The sequence below is a fragment of the Dufourea novaeangliae genome, unplaced genomic scaffold, assembly GCF_001272555.1.
Source record: "Dufourea novaeangliae isolate 0120121106 unplaced genomic scaffold, ASM127255v1 scaffold221, whole genome shotgun sequence".
Classification (NCBI taxonomy): Eukaryota; Metazoa; Arthropoda; class Insecta; order Hymenoptera; family Halictidae; genus Dufourea; species Dufourea novaeangliae.
This window is the reverse complement of record NW_015374115.1, coordinates 1,567,737-1,582,612: the sequence shown is the minus strand read 5'-3', so window position 1 is coordinate 1,582,612 and position 14,876 is coordinate 1,567,737. Positions and strand designations below refer to the sequence as shown.

Sequence of the window (14,876 nt, the reverse complement as noted above, 5' to 3'; positions counted from 1 at the left end):
TGATTTAATAGATTAAACTACCTAAGCCCCGTGACAGAAACAATTTGTCTTCTCGAACTCATTTCTACGCAAAAGTAACAACGAATTCTTGGGTTCTGTACTGTTACCACTTCCACGGGATGATTTAAAAACACATTTCAGAAATGAAGTTTCCTGTGGTGGCAGCAGTGCGTGCGCCAGTCATGTGACTCCAATATGGCGGCGTTCTATGTACTCCACTTCAGACGTTTATGTATGATTATGAACGGAAATATACACTTATATAGAGTATCTCATAACTCATATTGATCCTGTTGAGAGAACAAGTCGAAGTATGGAATATTTTTTTTAAATTCGCTTCGTTTTTGACGTAATTCCCCTTGAGACACTATACCTCCCATATTGGCCTGAAAATGGACTAATGTTTTTAACCTTTGACCTATTTTTTCGCATAAAATCACCGTATTCCCTTTTATACGACTACGTCTATTTTAAACAGGGACCTTTCAAGAGCCACTATATAAAAGGAAATCCTTCAACGTCGCAGCTGAAATTTTTTTTCTATCCCCCACAATTACTCCAGATTTTCCTTCGCAATTTCTTCTTTCCCCGACGTCTCTGACACCGGATCACAAGGTTTCTCAAGAAATAAATCCCCATCAATCTTTCCGGTTGTCAACCCGCGAAACCATTTCTTGCGGCGACTTCGCCGCACATCTGCAACACGAGGTCACGGTAACAATGGCGCGTCTTGTTCTCTGCATTCGGCACACGCGCGCGGATAAATCGAGCACGAATACATCCCCCTCGCGATCATTTTGATCGTTTTTCATTTCTGCGCATTGAATCGCGGTCGCCCCGTTTGTTCTTCTGTCCCCCCCAAATTTTGCTTTATTACACCGCCAGCCTCTCCCCCGCAAACTCCGACCCGTTACGCTCCGATTGCCAATAATGGCCGCCAATGACGCTCAAACGCGTGTGCCCACACAAACAACGGTTATTCATTCCAATCTTCGATTGTTCGTCTAACAGCAAGATAACGAAAGGAATAACGAAATACGATTTTTCAAAATAAATGTTATTAAGCACCGTAAGTTGCGGTAATTTTGACTCAGGGTAGCATTGTCCTACGTCAGAAAACGATCACTTTCGATTTTGCTGCTCTGCAAATTGTTAAATTCAGTTGATTTTTACGTGAAACAGTATTCCATATGAAAATACCTGAAAAAATTAGAATACCTAGAAAATTTTATTATAGATTTAAATACCTAGAAAAATTAGAATTCCATATCAGGTTTTTTATGATATAATATATTTTACACCCATTAAAATTGAAAAGAATTCAATATTTCTAGAAACAAGTCCAAATATACCTGTTAAATGATGAATCTTTACGTAACGGTTTCACCCCTTTAAACCAAATATCCACAGATATAAAAAGAACATATGTGGCTTAGTTTTTCAAGTACTACAAAACATGTGAAAACGAAAAAAAATCAGAGGGGGACACCTATCTAGGGTTCCTTGTGAGTCAAAGTTACTCCAACTTCGGATAACGGAGAAAAATGATGTGGATGTTTTTTACAGAGACTCCTTTCGCAGCATTTACGCAATGACGTGCTCGGAAATCGGTAATCTGATCGAGAAACGGGTAACTCTTAATCGAGAAACTTTGCAAAAAAAAAATAAGAAAACTTGTCGGAACATGGGGAGGTGCATGGAATCGTATCCATCAGCTAGCAGCCGGGGGAACAAGAAGGGGCAATATTTCCCAGTGCAAAGTCCCGTAAAAGGAAACTTCCTTAGGTTGCAGAGTAGCGCGAGGGAAACTTGTACGCGTCTCCCCCGTCTCTGGCTCGATTCCTCTTCGTTTCGCCCCGACTCTCACACACGTTTCCGCGAGAAATCTGACGCGAATTTACCCTTGAACGCCCCGTCTCTAATAACCGATTTGCCCAGAACTGGTGCCCCAAAGCCGTCCGTTGAAAACACCTACGAGGAGCTGGGATTTTCAATGTTTCGCCGGTTCTCTCTTTTCGTTCGCTTGGAAATTTACAATTCAACGAGTGACAGAGATATTTGGAATAAATAGTGAAGTAAGATGCCTTGTTCCAGATTAAAGAGTAAACTTTACGTCCAAACGAAAATCGAGCAAATATACACACACACGTGGATCGGACAGGAGGATTCCAAGACTTGTGACGTTAATATTAGGCGTGATTTCGAAGATCTATTTTAACCAATCAATGGATATCATCGGCACACGGACGCTCCACGAATCGTAAATTCAAAGATGATCTCTGTACCTAACACTCGAGTGGATTGAGGCCTCGGGATCCAATCGCCTCGGTTGTACGTCGAGCAGTTGGTTATACGTATATGCATACACGTTCCATTTAGCATAGAATCGTTCATCTTGGTAATGTCCAACTTCACATGGTGAAGTACTGCCCCGTACACGGACCACGTTGGACGTTTGATATCGTTCATTAATTATAAACGAGCTAACTGCCTCGGTGAAATGTTCAGCGGTTTACATACTTTAGTGAAAATATCGATTAGGGACCCGAAAAATTGTAATCGTCTCGTTTGAATTTATTTAATGAATCATGGTGGTCATGGTGTGTTGGAGAATCAATAGATTGTAGATTAACGTCATTTAATTGAAGTATCGATCCAGTGATTAATCGAATACATAGTTTAATACCGAAACGCTTAAATACCCCATTATTCAAATACCTGAACGTCTGATAGCCTAACAGTTGATACCCCATCGATTGATACCCTAACGGTTGACGCCCCAACGGTTGGTACCCTCACGGTTGATACCCTAACAGTTGATACCATAACGATTGATACCCAAACGGTTGATACCCCAACGGTTGATACCCTAACGGTTCAAGCCGCAACGGTTGGTACCCTCACGGTTGATACCCTGACAGTTGATACCATAACGATGATACCCCAACGATTGACACCCCAACGATTGATACCCTAACGTTTGACACCCCAACGGTTGGTACCCTCACGGTTGATACCTTAACGGTTGATACCTTAACATTTCATTCCTTAACGTTTGAACACCAAAAGACTAAAAATTCTATATACACTACGTGAGAGAACTCCAGACGAAAGGATAATATACAAAAGACTATACCTACTAATAAAATATAAAACAGATCCTGCTCTATACACAAAAGAAATTCAATCGAAGAAGGTCTGTGTGAAGTATTGACTTAAAATTGCTCGTCAGACGTCTATTTGATCGAATCGTCTCGCTATCAACCTCCCATGGCAATAATAGAACAGGTTGCCCTCCCAGTCGTCAATAACAATTTACAGCCCGGAACTCGGCAGCGCGTCGATATCGAATAAACGAAATCGGTCGACGATAACGTTTTATTAATATCAGACGTTACGCGACCAGAAATGTTGCTCGTTTACTACGTTCATAAACCATTTGGTACGGAATGATAGCGTGAAATAAGTGCTATTATTTACCACCCCCCGCGTGACTGTTCATGGAAACACGGACGACTGCTGAAAATCCAACGGGACCAGCCGGTTTCCTTCTCGCGGTTTATTGCCAAACAGGGGAATAAAACGCGTTACAACAGGGGCGCAACAACGTTTACGAACGTCGATTAAGGGTGACGAAACGAGCAGTGAAGGGGAAACACGATGGGGCGCGAAGTGGAAGTCAATTCCGACTCGTATCATCGGCGAATTACGACTTAATGCGAAGGTGACGACGATATTTTTGCGCGTCAGCGATGTGACAGAAATGGTATAAGAGTGGAAAAATGTGATAATCGGAAATTTTTGTTGAGAGGTCTAACAATGCTCAAGTATGAAAACCGTTTACGATTCGACCTAAGACTTAACGATTTCTTGAAACGTTCGTTTGGAGGAATCTATTAAGTCTAATTAAATTTGCCTTCGGTGAAGTATTCCTACCTTGGCGAACAATGGTACCTCGAATTCCTCGTTAACAATGCTTCCGTAGCGAAAGCTACAGGTGCTAATATTAGATTATGGGCTCGTTTAAAATGGAAGGAAACTGATTCGTCCGGCGCAATAAAAGGAATAGATATACTGGTATTTCCCAAAGACAATGCAACTAACAATTTTTATGGAATTTTCTCTTCATAGCAATGTATATTATTAATTCGTGTAAATTATTTCAGTGATTGAGAGTGCAAGGGGGCCATCATCGAATCGATATCAGGTCAGATCGATATCATCGAATCGATATCAGGGTTTTATGTACAATTACCAAGCCGAAACTCCAATTACCGAAGATTTTACCAGCTCTATGGACTATTCGACCCGAAAATGGAGAGCTGTTAGATGCGTATCCATCGCCCATCAACGATCTTCCCACTCCCCGTTAATGAATGACCACGGTCGAATATTCTCTCGTATATGGACATACTACTGACGGTATTCCGCGCAGGCTGTTGTAGGCTAGCCATACTTTGTCGATGTCGTAATTAACGAAGCACACGGGAACGGCGAGTCGGTGGATCTGATTAATTCCATTAGCGATCAACGTGGATCATTTCGATACCGGGCCCCATTCCTCTCTCCTTAACTTGTAAACAATAGGAGAACGTAATCCGAGGGGAAATTATTTGCAAAATGATCCCTGTTTCAGTCGAACATTGATACGGTACGTGAGAAAATGATGGGAGATCCGTGATGGATTGACGGGTTGCAGATTTCAATTTACATAGAAATACGACATTATTGTTGTCTGTTAGGATTTTGCACATGTTGCGGGATTATACGAGTAACCGAAGAATAATAAAATTTACATTTTCATTAAAATGAAACTTAAATTTTGTAGATCTAAGGTTGTCGAAAATTTAAATCTCGGAACCTTTGCAAACACTTATAAAGTCTCGCAAACACTTTTTATTTTGAACACCCTGTATATATTCCAACGAAAACAAATTAATGTTAAGAGTTGGCAACTGATAAGACAGCCCGAAATTGAATAGCAACGCGATATCCGTGAAGTGAAGCCCCCGAGGCGCACGATGGAAAAAGTTAATCGTCGTGATGCATTGTGAATCATGAAAGATGCAGGCACCGCGGAGATTGATAGCACAGCCTTGTATTCATCGTGCTTTAAAACTCGAGGTCTAAGAGTCATGAATGAAGACGAATTTGCTCGTTAACATCGTGCCGAGACCCCCTGCCCTGTTGCCGCAACATTTTCGCTACGCCGTCCGAGATATTTAACTCGGAACCACTGGGCCTCTCTCCGTTTTTTTTTTTTATTTCTTCTCTACGCTGCCGCCTCCGTATAATAATCAAGCGAATTTATAATCGAGTCACGCCATACCGTGTTCCATCAAGCTCCACGATTTTTTCCCCCGAAACTCGGTCTTTCCATGACTGTGTTCCCTTGAACTCCAGTTTCCTTATCGTGAATTATTAACATTGTTAATGGACATTAGGCCGATGGTCTTACCTTTTTACCTGAACGAAATCAGATTGATTTACTGCTTAATTAATTCCAACTTCTATCGAAATTGTAGCATTCACGCTGTGTTAAATAATTATATTGAACCTAAATAGTTTTGTAATATTTCAATATTAAATCCAATTAATTTTGTTTGTGATATTTCAATATTAATTTTTTTATTCTATTGGTACCTCTACAGGAAAATTCTTCTACCATCGTCTACATATTTCTAAAAAAGGTTCGTTTAAAGATTAGTACAGGAGGTACGTTAACGGAATTTATTGCTACTTGTTTAATACTGTATTTGCAATTTTTTGCTCAGTTTCGCTGATGTTGGTATTTTGATAAATATTTCTCCTGACGTTTACTGTTCCCCAGAACGAATTTACTGCGACCTGCTGGTCTGTAATGCGAAAACTTCGATGTAATCGTCGCCACGATAACAACATGTATCCCGAACTGAATGTCTTCGCAAACTGTGTTCATTATGTACCCCTTACATGATTTAACGCCCCCCGGAAACCACACCTGTTTACCGCATATAATTCCTGCGTGACCGCAGTGACCAATAATCTGGCAATATATATATATTATATATTTCGATAATAAGATATATGTATTTCGACCTGCCCGATTGATTGACCCTATAAGAACTCGATTACCGTTCTATTACAACGTATCGATTCTATTAGGTGTACTAATGAATTAATCTATATACAGGGTTGCAGCATTTAAGTTGACAGATGGAAGCATCATAAAAACAAAACGTTTCATAAGAAAGTATTTTAGATAAAAGCTGTTTGGTTTTGAGGGGGAAAGAAAATGACGTTATTTATTTTTAATCTGGTGAACATTTTCAAGGTCATTTGAAGGTCAACTTCGTTTTTATAAATGGATACCTATATTTCTTTTAACAGTTCTTAAACAAAAATGATGATAGTCCCTTTAATTAGGAATTCAGTGACTATAATTATTCAAGGTCATTCAAGATCACGGAAAAAGGGGTGGTTCCATTTTAAAAAATGAAGGTAACCTTGATTTCTCTAACAAAAATGATATAAAAATAAAAAAATGTTGGCATTGTGTCAGCCCCATTGAACCATTCAATTTTGATCTTAAGACATTTTACGTATCTTTAAAAACAAAGATATTTAAGGTGCAAACATTAAGTGATTCACCCTGTATATTGCTTATGTGTTTCATTTAAGTGACCAATGCTACCCCCTCTTCCCTGATAGTTGGACTAATAAAGCTACACTGTTAAAACACAATTAAATACCAGAGTACAAATAATACGAAAATAAAATAAAATAATGCGTTAACAGTATGTAATACAACTTCAAATGTCAAATAATACAAAGACTTGGAATGTACAACACACAATGTTGTTAGTGAATTGGATGTACAGAGAACCCGTTGCAAGAACAAATGGAACGTAAATCGATAGAAGGAGCAATTAACACCGGTCGCGTAATTACATAACGCTGCATTAACGGAGGTCGAATGGAGCGGATGGAACGCACTAAAGTATCTTCGCGTGTTTCCGGATCGTTTTTGTGTAATTACCATAAATAGAGCGGACACACATTGCACGGCCGAACAAAACGAGAGTGGGAATGTGCTCGAGCTCGCGAATTCTGCTGGCCACGAACCAACATTAAAGGAGGTAAAATACTATGAATATACGTGAATTGATATTCCCGTAAGAATGTTAACTAATGTATACATATACATACAGTGTGACCTATTTTAAGTGACACACGCAATTATCTCCTAAACTAAAGTCAATGTCCCTATTTCTAATCATATAAGGGTTCTGCTATCGCAGAAATTGATTTTTATTATTGATTTATACGACAATCGATACAAAAATTTATTAAATATAAAATTTAAACCTCCCCTTATAATTAAATTTAAATAAATGTATTTTTCAAAACATTTTAACTTAATGATAGTTCATTTAATATGAAGTATAAAATGTCCCTCAGCGAAAATGGAATTGTCTTCGAGATTTCAAGGTGACGTTTGCTTTTTTTTTTAATGGAACCATATAGTTTTATTCAAATAGACCTGTAGTCTGTTCCATGTAGAATTCATGGACCCAATAATATGTTACTGTTCTAAAAACATATTGTTCTATTTAAAAAAAAAAATACAACGGTCACCTTGAAATTTTCAAGACACACGCATAAAAAATTGAAACATTTTTTTCTATAAGAAACTATTCAGAAGATAATTGCGTGTATGACTTCAACTGGGTTACCCTGTATATCCAATCGATGCATTCGCTCACCTCAGTTTGCACGTCCATAGTGATCATTGCGGATAGCTACGACGCCTTCAGATCACGAGCTGTCAACAAAAAACACACAAGAATGTTAATAGACGTGCAACAAACATCTAACATGTTTATTATTCTATATCTTTAGATTACGATCCTCTCAATAAATACACGTGTAAAATTATTTTATAACACCTCTTTCGAACACACCGTCCCTTTACTCGGTATGAAAATATTCGAGAAACAATTTTCGAAAAACTACTAACCCATTTAGGAATCAATTATCACACACTTTCAATGTTAAAAACTTCAATGTAACATTAATAATCGTGTGTTTCTGATCTCGTAATCGACCTGATTCGCGAAATTTAAAACTCGTACCCTCTTTAATTTAACTTCCCCAATTTAAAGTTTCCTCAGAAGAGATCCGACCAAAGTAAAATCGATGACCTCACCTATGTCCTCTGCTTAATAGTTTCAGTTATCGTTCAGAGGATCAACCTAAAGAAAGACCGATGGGATTCAATTCCATTTGTCTCCTCCCTTCGATTCTTCATTCGAAACAACAGTCACGTAATAAGTCCAATGGACAGTAGAAGATCCATCGATCGATCGTGGTCATCGAAAAGCCACTCCGACTCTATCACAATCACTTTCCACGATTTACAGGTTTTACTATTCTTTCTATTGCAATTTATTCTGTAAAAAATCGTTCCTGAACTGGAGAAAAAAATGAACAACTATGCACGTATCGTGGACGCGTGATCGAAGCGAGGTCATAGTCAAGATCATTCCGCAATTTCTTTTTGTAACGAAAAACGTATCGTCACGCGACCAAATTGCGTGACTCGCCACGCCTGGGTTCGAGCATTGCATTTCATTAATGTGCTTGTGTATTTGAAACTTCGACATTTTATGCAGGACGTTTCAAAGTATAATAGAACAAATCTAACTATTGATCTATCCATTTCTTCAACAGCTATACATGGATCCAATACTATCCATTGCGATTCACTCGAATTGATCAAACTTTAATCTTCGTTACCTTTTAAAAACAATTTTAAAAATTCATATTCTGCAATTACTGTAGAGGCAATAACGGTAATCTTAACATATATTCACTGGCCATCTATGTCTCATCTGACAAAAGGCAGCCATTACCGATAAAAACGTAAATTGAGAATGCAGAAAAATAATTCCACAGCTCTTCATTTTCGAATGAAACAATTTAACTAAACTTTTATATCGCTACCTGAAAAAGTTCATACTCTGCAATTAAAACAGAGGTAATATGATAAATCCAAACACATTATAAACCACTATTTATTTCCCACCAATCTGCCAAATGGCACCAAACCCCGATAAAACCTAAATTAAGACTGCAAAAACATTTCCAGAGATCTTCGTTTCCGAATAAATGAATTTTACCATAATTTTGATATCACTAATCCCCAAATAGAAGTTCTTTTCACAAACAAAAGTAGGAAGAACTGACCATACCACGGCAGCCATTTCATGAAGTAGATTCCATCGATGATTCGTATGAAGAAAATGTTGTTTGACATTGTTTATTTCATTTCGCCGAGGGGTAGGATGTTTTCATTGCAAGTTGTGCCACACGTTTCACCACGTCGCGTCGTTCTTTACATTCTCCAGCTGGTGCAGTCGTTAAAGAGCTTACTTAGCGGGCACCAATAAATGGTCGAAATCGACTTCGGACTCCGTTGAAGCGTTTTCATTGCTACGAAAACATACTCGCCCGTACCGTGATTACGGCCGTATTACGGGAGGGGGGGGGGCAGTAACGTTAATATACACCATCCAACGCCTCACGAAATTATCAACTTCCGAATAGTCGAACAACCGACGCCGAAACTTAATCAAACTTGGAAGTATATACACCTGCACGGTGTAATTACGTTACCGCGACGATATTTTCGTCGTTCCTTGTTCATGGGACGCGCGTTTCATCTGGATGATTCCAATATGGCGGACGACCGAGTCGAACGGTGGTGAAGAAAAACATGGAATATACAGAAAATCCTCGATGAGTGTTCGAAGACTCCTCGGCACTAACAAGAAGAGGTTCCTACGTGTAACGCTGACTTTTTAATGTGGTCTGATGCTGCGATAGAGCTTGGAATTCTGAAGCTAATGATATTTGTTACAGCCGTTTATGACCATTTTATTAGTATACCATTTAGTTTATGAAATATTTAATTTTCAGTGCAGTAGATCCTTCGAATACTCGACGAGGATTCTCTGTACAGTGATTCCACGATGAATGCGACACGAGCAACGGCGCTATTCCCACCATTGGGGGAATCCCTCTATGGAACCAATTAAAACATAGTAAACAGAAGCTAAGCTGAGACTCGATTTGAGATAAAAAAACAAATTTATGAGGGGCTAAAAACCATTCCGTCGTGCCATGAATGCTCCGAAGTGGACCCGAGTATGTCGCATTCATCGAGACATTACTCTAAAATCAAGTTTCCAAAGATGCATCTTTTAAATACAGGCTATTTCTTGTAGCACAGTACTGTAAGAAAAGTGTCACGAGGCGAAAACAAGGAATTTTTCATAGTAACGAAAAGAAACTGAGTCGTTACGTAGCATTTCGTGTAATTAAGCAAGGTGACACTGGCGCCATTTGGCGTGAAATGCTGGACTTCAACTCGTAATATTTGTCTGGGTGGTGGTTCCACGTGTTGGAGGGTATTTCGCGCGATAAAATGAAATTTTTGAATTTTTGGACTTCTCACACTCTTGCGAGGGATTCCGTTATGTCTGACTAAGTATAGAAAATGGTTAATTAATAGGTAAGAATTGAACGATACCTTGCGGTTCACGGACGACTAGAGAAATGTTTGAGGATGACAAGATGGCGGACGTTGTATCGAATATAAAACACTTTTGAGTATTAACTTTGAACATGGAAATTAATACTCATGACCTATTTTGTCTACTAGAAACATTGACAATACCTTTGTGTAATCGTACTTCATGGCAAGATTCTTTTTACGTTTTTTCTTTAACAAATTACTTGTTGCCATTTAGAGTGAGAGTATGAGTAATTCTATAGAATACGTCAAGTACTCATGCTCGAATGTTAAATCAGTTTCACGTTTTCATGGTAATACAACGCGTACAAGATCACAGATACAAAGAGGGTCCTCCCTCGGTTCGACTTTTCTCAATTTATGAATTCAGTTCAAGGCTCCCGCCGAAGTATTTGCATTCACCGATCGGTTATCGTGTTATCGACGAATTTGCATTTTTTATCGCATTCAACTCGACGCAGAGATCGTTGTGATAACACCGGCGGCTATTACATTATCGGTGGAAAGATTCTTTAACAGTGTGAACAAAAAAAAACCGATAGGCTGCCATCCGATAATCACTGTCTACTTAACACCACCACTTTCCACTTTATGTATTTCTTTCATGATTACGTTGTCACTGAACAGCTGCATACGATTCTTTTTATTACGATACGATCAAACTAAATAATATTTAATATCCTCACGTGGAATTCTTTTCCATTAATTGTTATCTTTTTCCAATATATATAACTCACGTGTTCGTTCATATACTTTACAAATTATATACAATTAAGTGTACAAATTTTTATGAAATTTCGATTAACGTATTCTCACGATTTTTACCTTTATCATGGTCTAGTGATAAATTTTTCTTAACTTTGAAATAAGATTCGTAGTTCGGTACGTAATCCGGTGAAATAAATGCGATAGCCTTTTGACAAATTGTATAACAATATCTATTCAAAAGTTTATTCTTGACTGCTATATTATTCATGTTATACACTCCATATACACGGTGTTTCGTGGTACAAAAGAACGGCGGTGATTCTACGCAGAGAAACAAGTCGGAAATGTTGAATGAAATTCATGCATAATCGGTCTGCATAGCAATCGTTCATGAATAATTCGTACACGAATGGTATACAAATTGTACGTCATTAAAACAAATCAATTCTGTCGATCAATTTGCTAGCAGATGAAAAAGAACGAATTCCTAGAGCCTACCAAAACAACCTGACAAATATACACTGCAATTTCTGATATAACAATCTTTTCACTTTCAATTGTAACGACTTCATACGCATATTTATAGTTCTCACTATCTAAAAATATAATTATTTTTATGTATGTTAAATGTACACAGTATCAACTGGACACGAAGATTTCGATGATCGAAGAGATTGTGGTCTGGATGACACAGAAGTTCTGTACAAAAATATCTTCCAGTCGACGAGAAAAATTGGAACAGAGTTCCTTTTTCTGGCGGCAGATAGAATTTAAAGAAATATAGGATTTCTCGAAATAAATCGCGGTCCATCGTCGTGGGCGGGGGGAGGGAGATGGAGAGCTTACGTAACGTAATTCATTTTTACAAAGACCCGCTCGAGAGGATCCTCTTATCGCGCTTTTTGTGCACGCGGCCTTTCACAGGCTTTAAGATCTTAAACTCTTATGTTATCACGAATTTGTTGCTCGGTTCCTATCCGTTTTTTTTTCTCCCGTTTAAACGAACCTGTGCTCGGTCAAGGTCACTATGGTCCTGTACGCTTGTATTCATCTTCTATAAGCCACTGTGGTATCTGTTATAAATAAACTTGAAGCAATTTAACGTTATGTTGTACCGTCAGAAACAGAAATAGAAATTCTGTTCTTCCCTTGGGAATTTTACTGGGCCAAGAATAGCATGAAAAATTTATTAAATATAAAAATCGAAATTCTGTTCTTCCCTTGGGAATTTTACTGTGCTAAGAATAGCATGAAAAATTGATTAAATATAGAAATAGAAATTTCTTTCTTCAGTTGAGGATTTTACTGGACGAAATATAACGTAATAAATTGTTCGAACAAAACTAATTCAGGCAGTTCTATATGCTAGAAAAGCTTGAAATTTACAATTTACTCGTAAGTGTGTATAACGGGTGTTAGGTTGTTGAGCAGCACTTGCTAAACCTCGGTCATTAGCTGCACGATATTTGTGTGAACAATTTTCTGTGATTTCCTAATGTGCTACAACTGTGATTTAATGAAAACTTTAAACAGAAAGAAAAGAAATCGAATCCCGTGCTGCTCACTACTAGAAGTTCGCCTGTTCAAAACGAACAATCTTCTCCATAAACGTCATATCCAATACATTAACTCCATTATTCTTTGATAAATTCGTCAAACTCCTGTCACATCATCAAAATTGAAATCCCACATTTCGTGCACTCAAATCTAAACACACTAATCAGAAGATAAACCTTACGACCCACTTAAACCTGTTGATTCCTCCTAGTATCTAAACAAAACCTCACAACATTTCAAAATCGAAAATATCACGTCGTTTACAGGATTAAAGAAGAATTCACTTGAGTCGTATTCTTAAGTCAAAGTGATTGACTCCACTTTTTGAATTTCTTCAAGATTAAATACCAAAGCATTTAATTGATACTCAACCTTATATATTTAAAATTAATTTCCTAAATAATTTTCGCAAATAACAGACTCATTTTGTAAATACAAAGATTTATCACAATTTCACGAAGTGTATATCTACGTGGAGCAAATAAAGATCGCCTTCCCTGCAAAGCGAACGTCAGGCGTTCGATTTAGACGAAGCCACGCGTGACCAATTGATAGTCGAAGACGAATTGCCCAACGTTATACTACCGCGACCGTTCCAGGAACATCGGGGCTGATCTTCGATTTGGCGAGAAACAGTTTCTATAGAAGCGATCCCGGGTTCACAGCTAGTATCTGGGCACGGCGCCAGTTTCCCGACCAGTTAACAACCGACCGCAGCTTTCCAATACCAATCCGACTCATTCATCAACGGCACAACCGACACAGGGCACCTGTGTGTTGGGGGACATTTTTTTTCGAGACCTAGATCTCAATCTACGTGTCTATACACACGTAACTCGTTTTCTTCTGCGAGCATCTTACGATAAACTAGATGCACAAAAATGTTGAAACGTAAAACGAAAATTGTATTTAATAGTAACAATTTTATAATCGAAAAATATTTATCAAACGTACCAATTCCAGCTATTTTCCTGTCGTTCCTTGCGTAACGATGGCGGACATTGTTGGGAAATTAGGGCAAATATATTATGTAACATTCCTGTTAAATTTGGTGTCCTAGTTGTCCTCATTTTAATACAAAATAATCCAATCGACATGAACATGAATTTAACCAGAGTCAAACTTGGCCCTTAAATAAGTTTCATCCTGATTTTTGTTTTCCTCTTCCATTCCAATTTCTGTGCAAAACGAAAACATGTACACACGAACGAATGTTGGCCGACCATTAAATTTCTCTCCGATCTAATTTTACAAATCGTTCCAAGTAAATTGTGTTAAAAATACAACCGACACGGAAACACGATGTCGTTGTGCTTTCTATCGTGAATTTCTGGTTGTAAACAGCATTCTCGCGGGTGGACCAGGGAGCGACGAAAGAAGGAAAAAAAAGGGAAAAAAAGAATCTCGCGAATCCATTCCGTCGATAAACGTCCGGAGTGTGTACGTTAAAATAGATTTACGGGAACAGCTGCGCCAAGAAACGAATCCGAGCCGGTCAATTCCCCGTCTCGAGAATTTTTACCAACCGGAAACCACGCTCTATATTTATAGAGAGAAATCACGTCCGATTCACAGGACAATTTATCAACTGAATTGCCCCTACTAACAAAGGAGGATCAGCGTTCGGTTGGTTCCGGGTGTAGTACTTTATGATTCAACCGCCATCTTGTATTTTTACGAAATCTCCAGACAACTTCTGACATTCTAACTGGTTTAAAAACTTTCGTCAAATTCTTTATTGAATACAAATTTCATAATACAGTAAACCTTCCAATACATAATACTTTCCAATATTTTCCCGCATTTTTCTATATTTTCCAACGTTTTCCAATATTTTCCAACATTTTCCAACATTTTCCAATATTTTCTAGTATTTTCTGATATATTCTGTTATATTTTCGAGTATTTTCCCATATTTTCCAATACTTTCCAGTATTTTCCAATATTTTTTAATTAATTCTTTTACTTCGATCTTAACATTTGCGTTCCCCCAAAACTCGATATAAATTGCTACGGTAAAGAATAGAAACAAAAC

General features: G+C 38.0%; 1 protein-coding gene across 1 annotated transcript in view; it reads right to left on the bottom strand.

Annotated features, from left to right (window-relative positions):
- The window catches only part of LOC107191115 (calcitonin gene-related peptide type 1 receptor-like), a 147,276-nt gene that overhangs the window by 111,555 nt on the left and 20,845 nt on the right, over positions 1-14,876 (bottom strand). The window contains 1 exon segment of the mRNA XM_015580069.1: positions 7,746-7,804. Coding sequence (XP_015435555.1) covers positions 7,746-7,772 — 27 coding nt within the window. The 5' untranslated portion in view covers positions 7,773-7,804.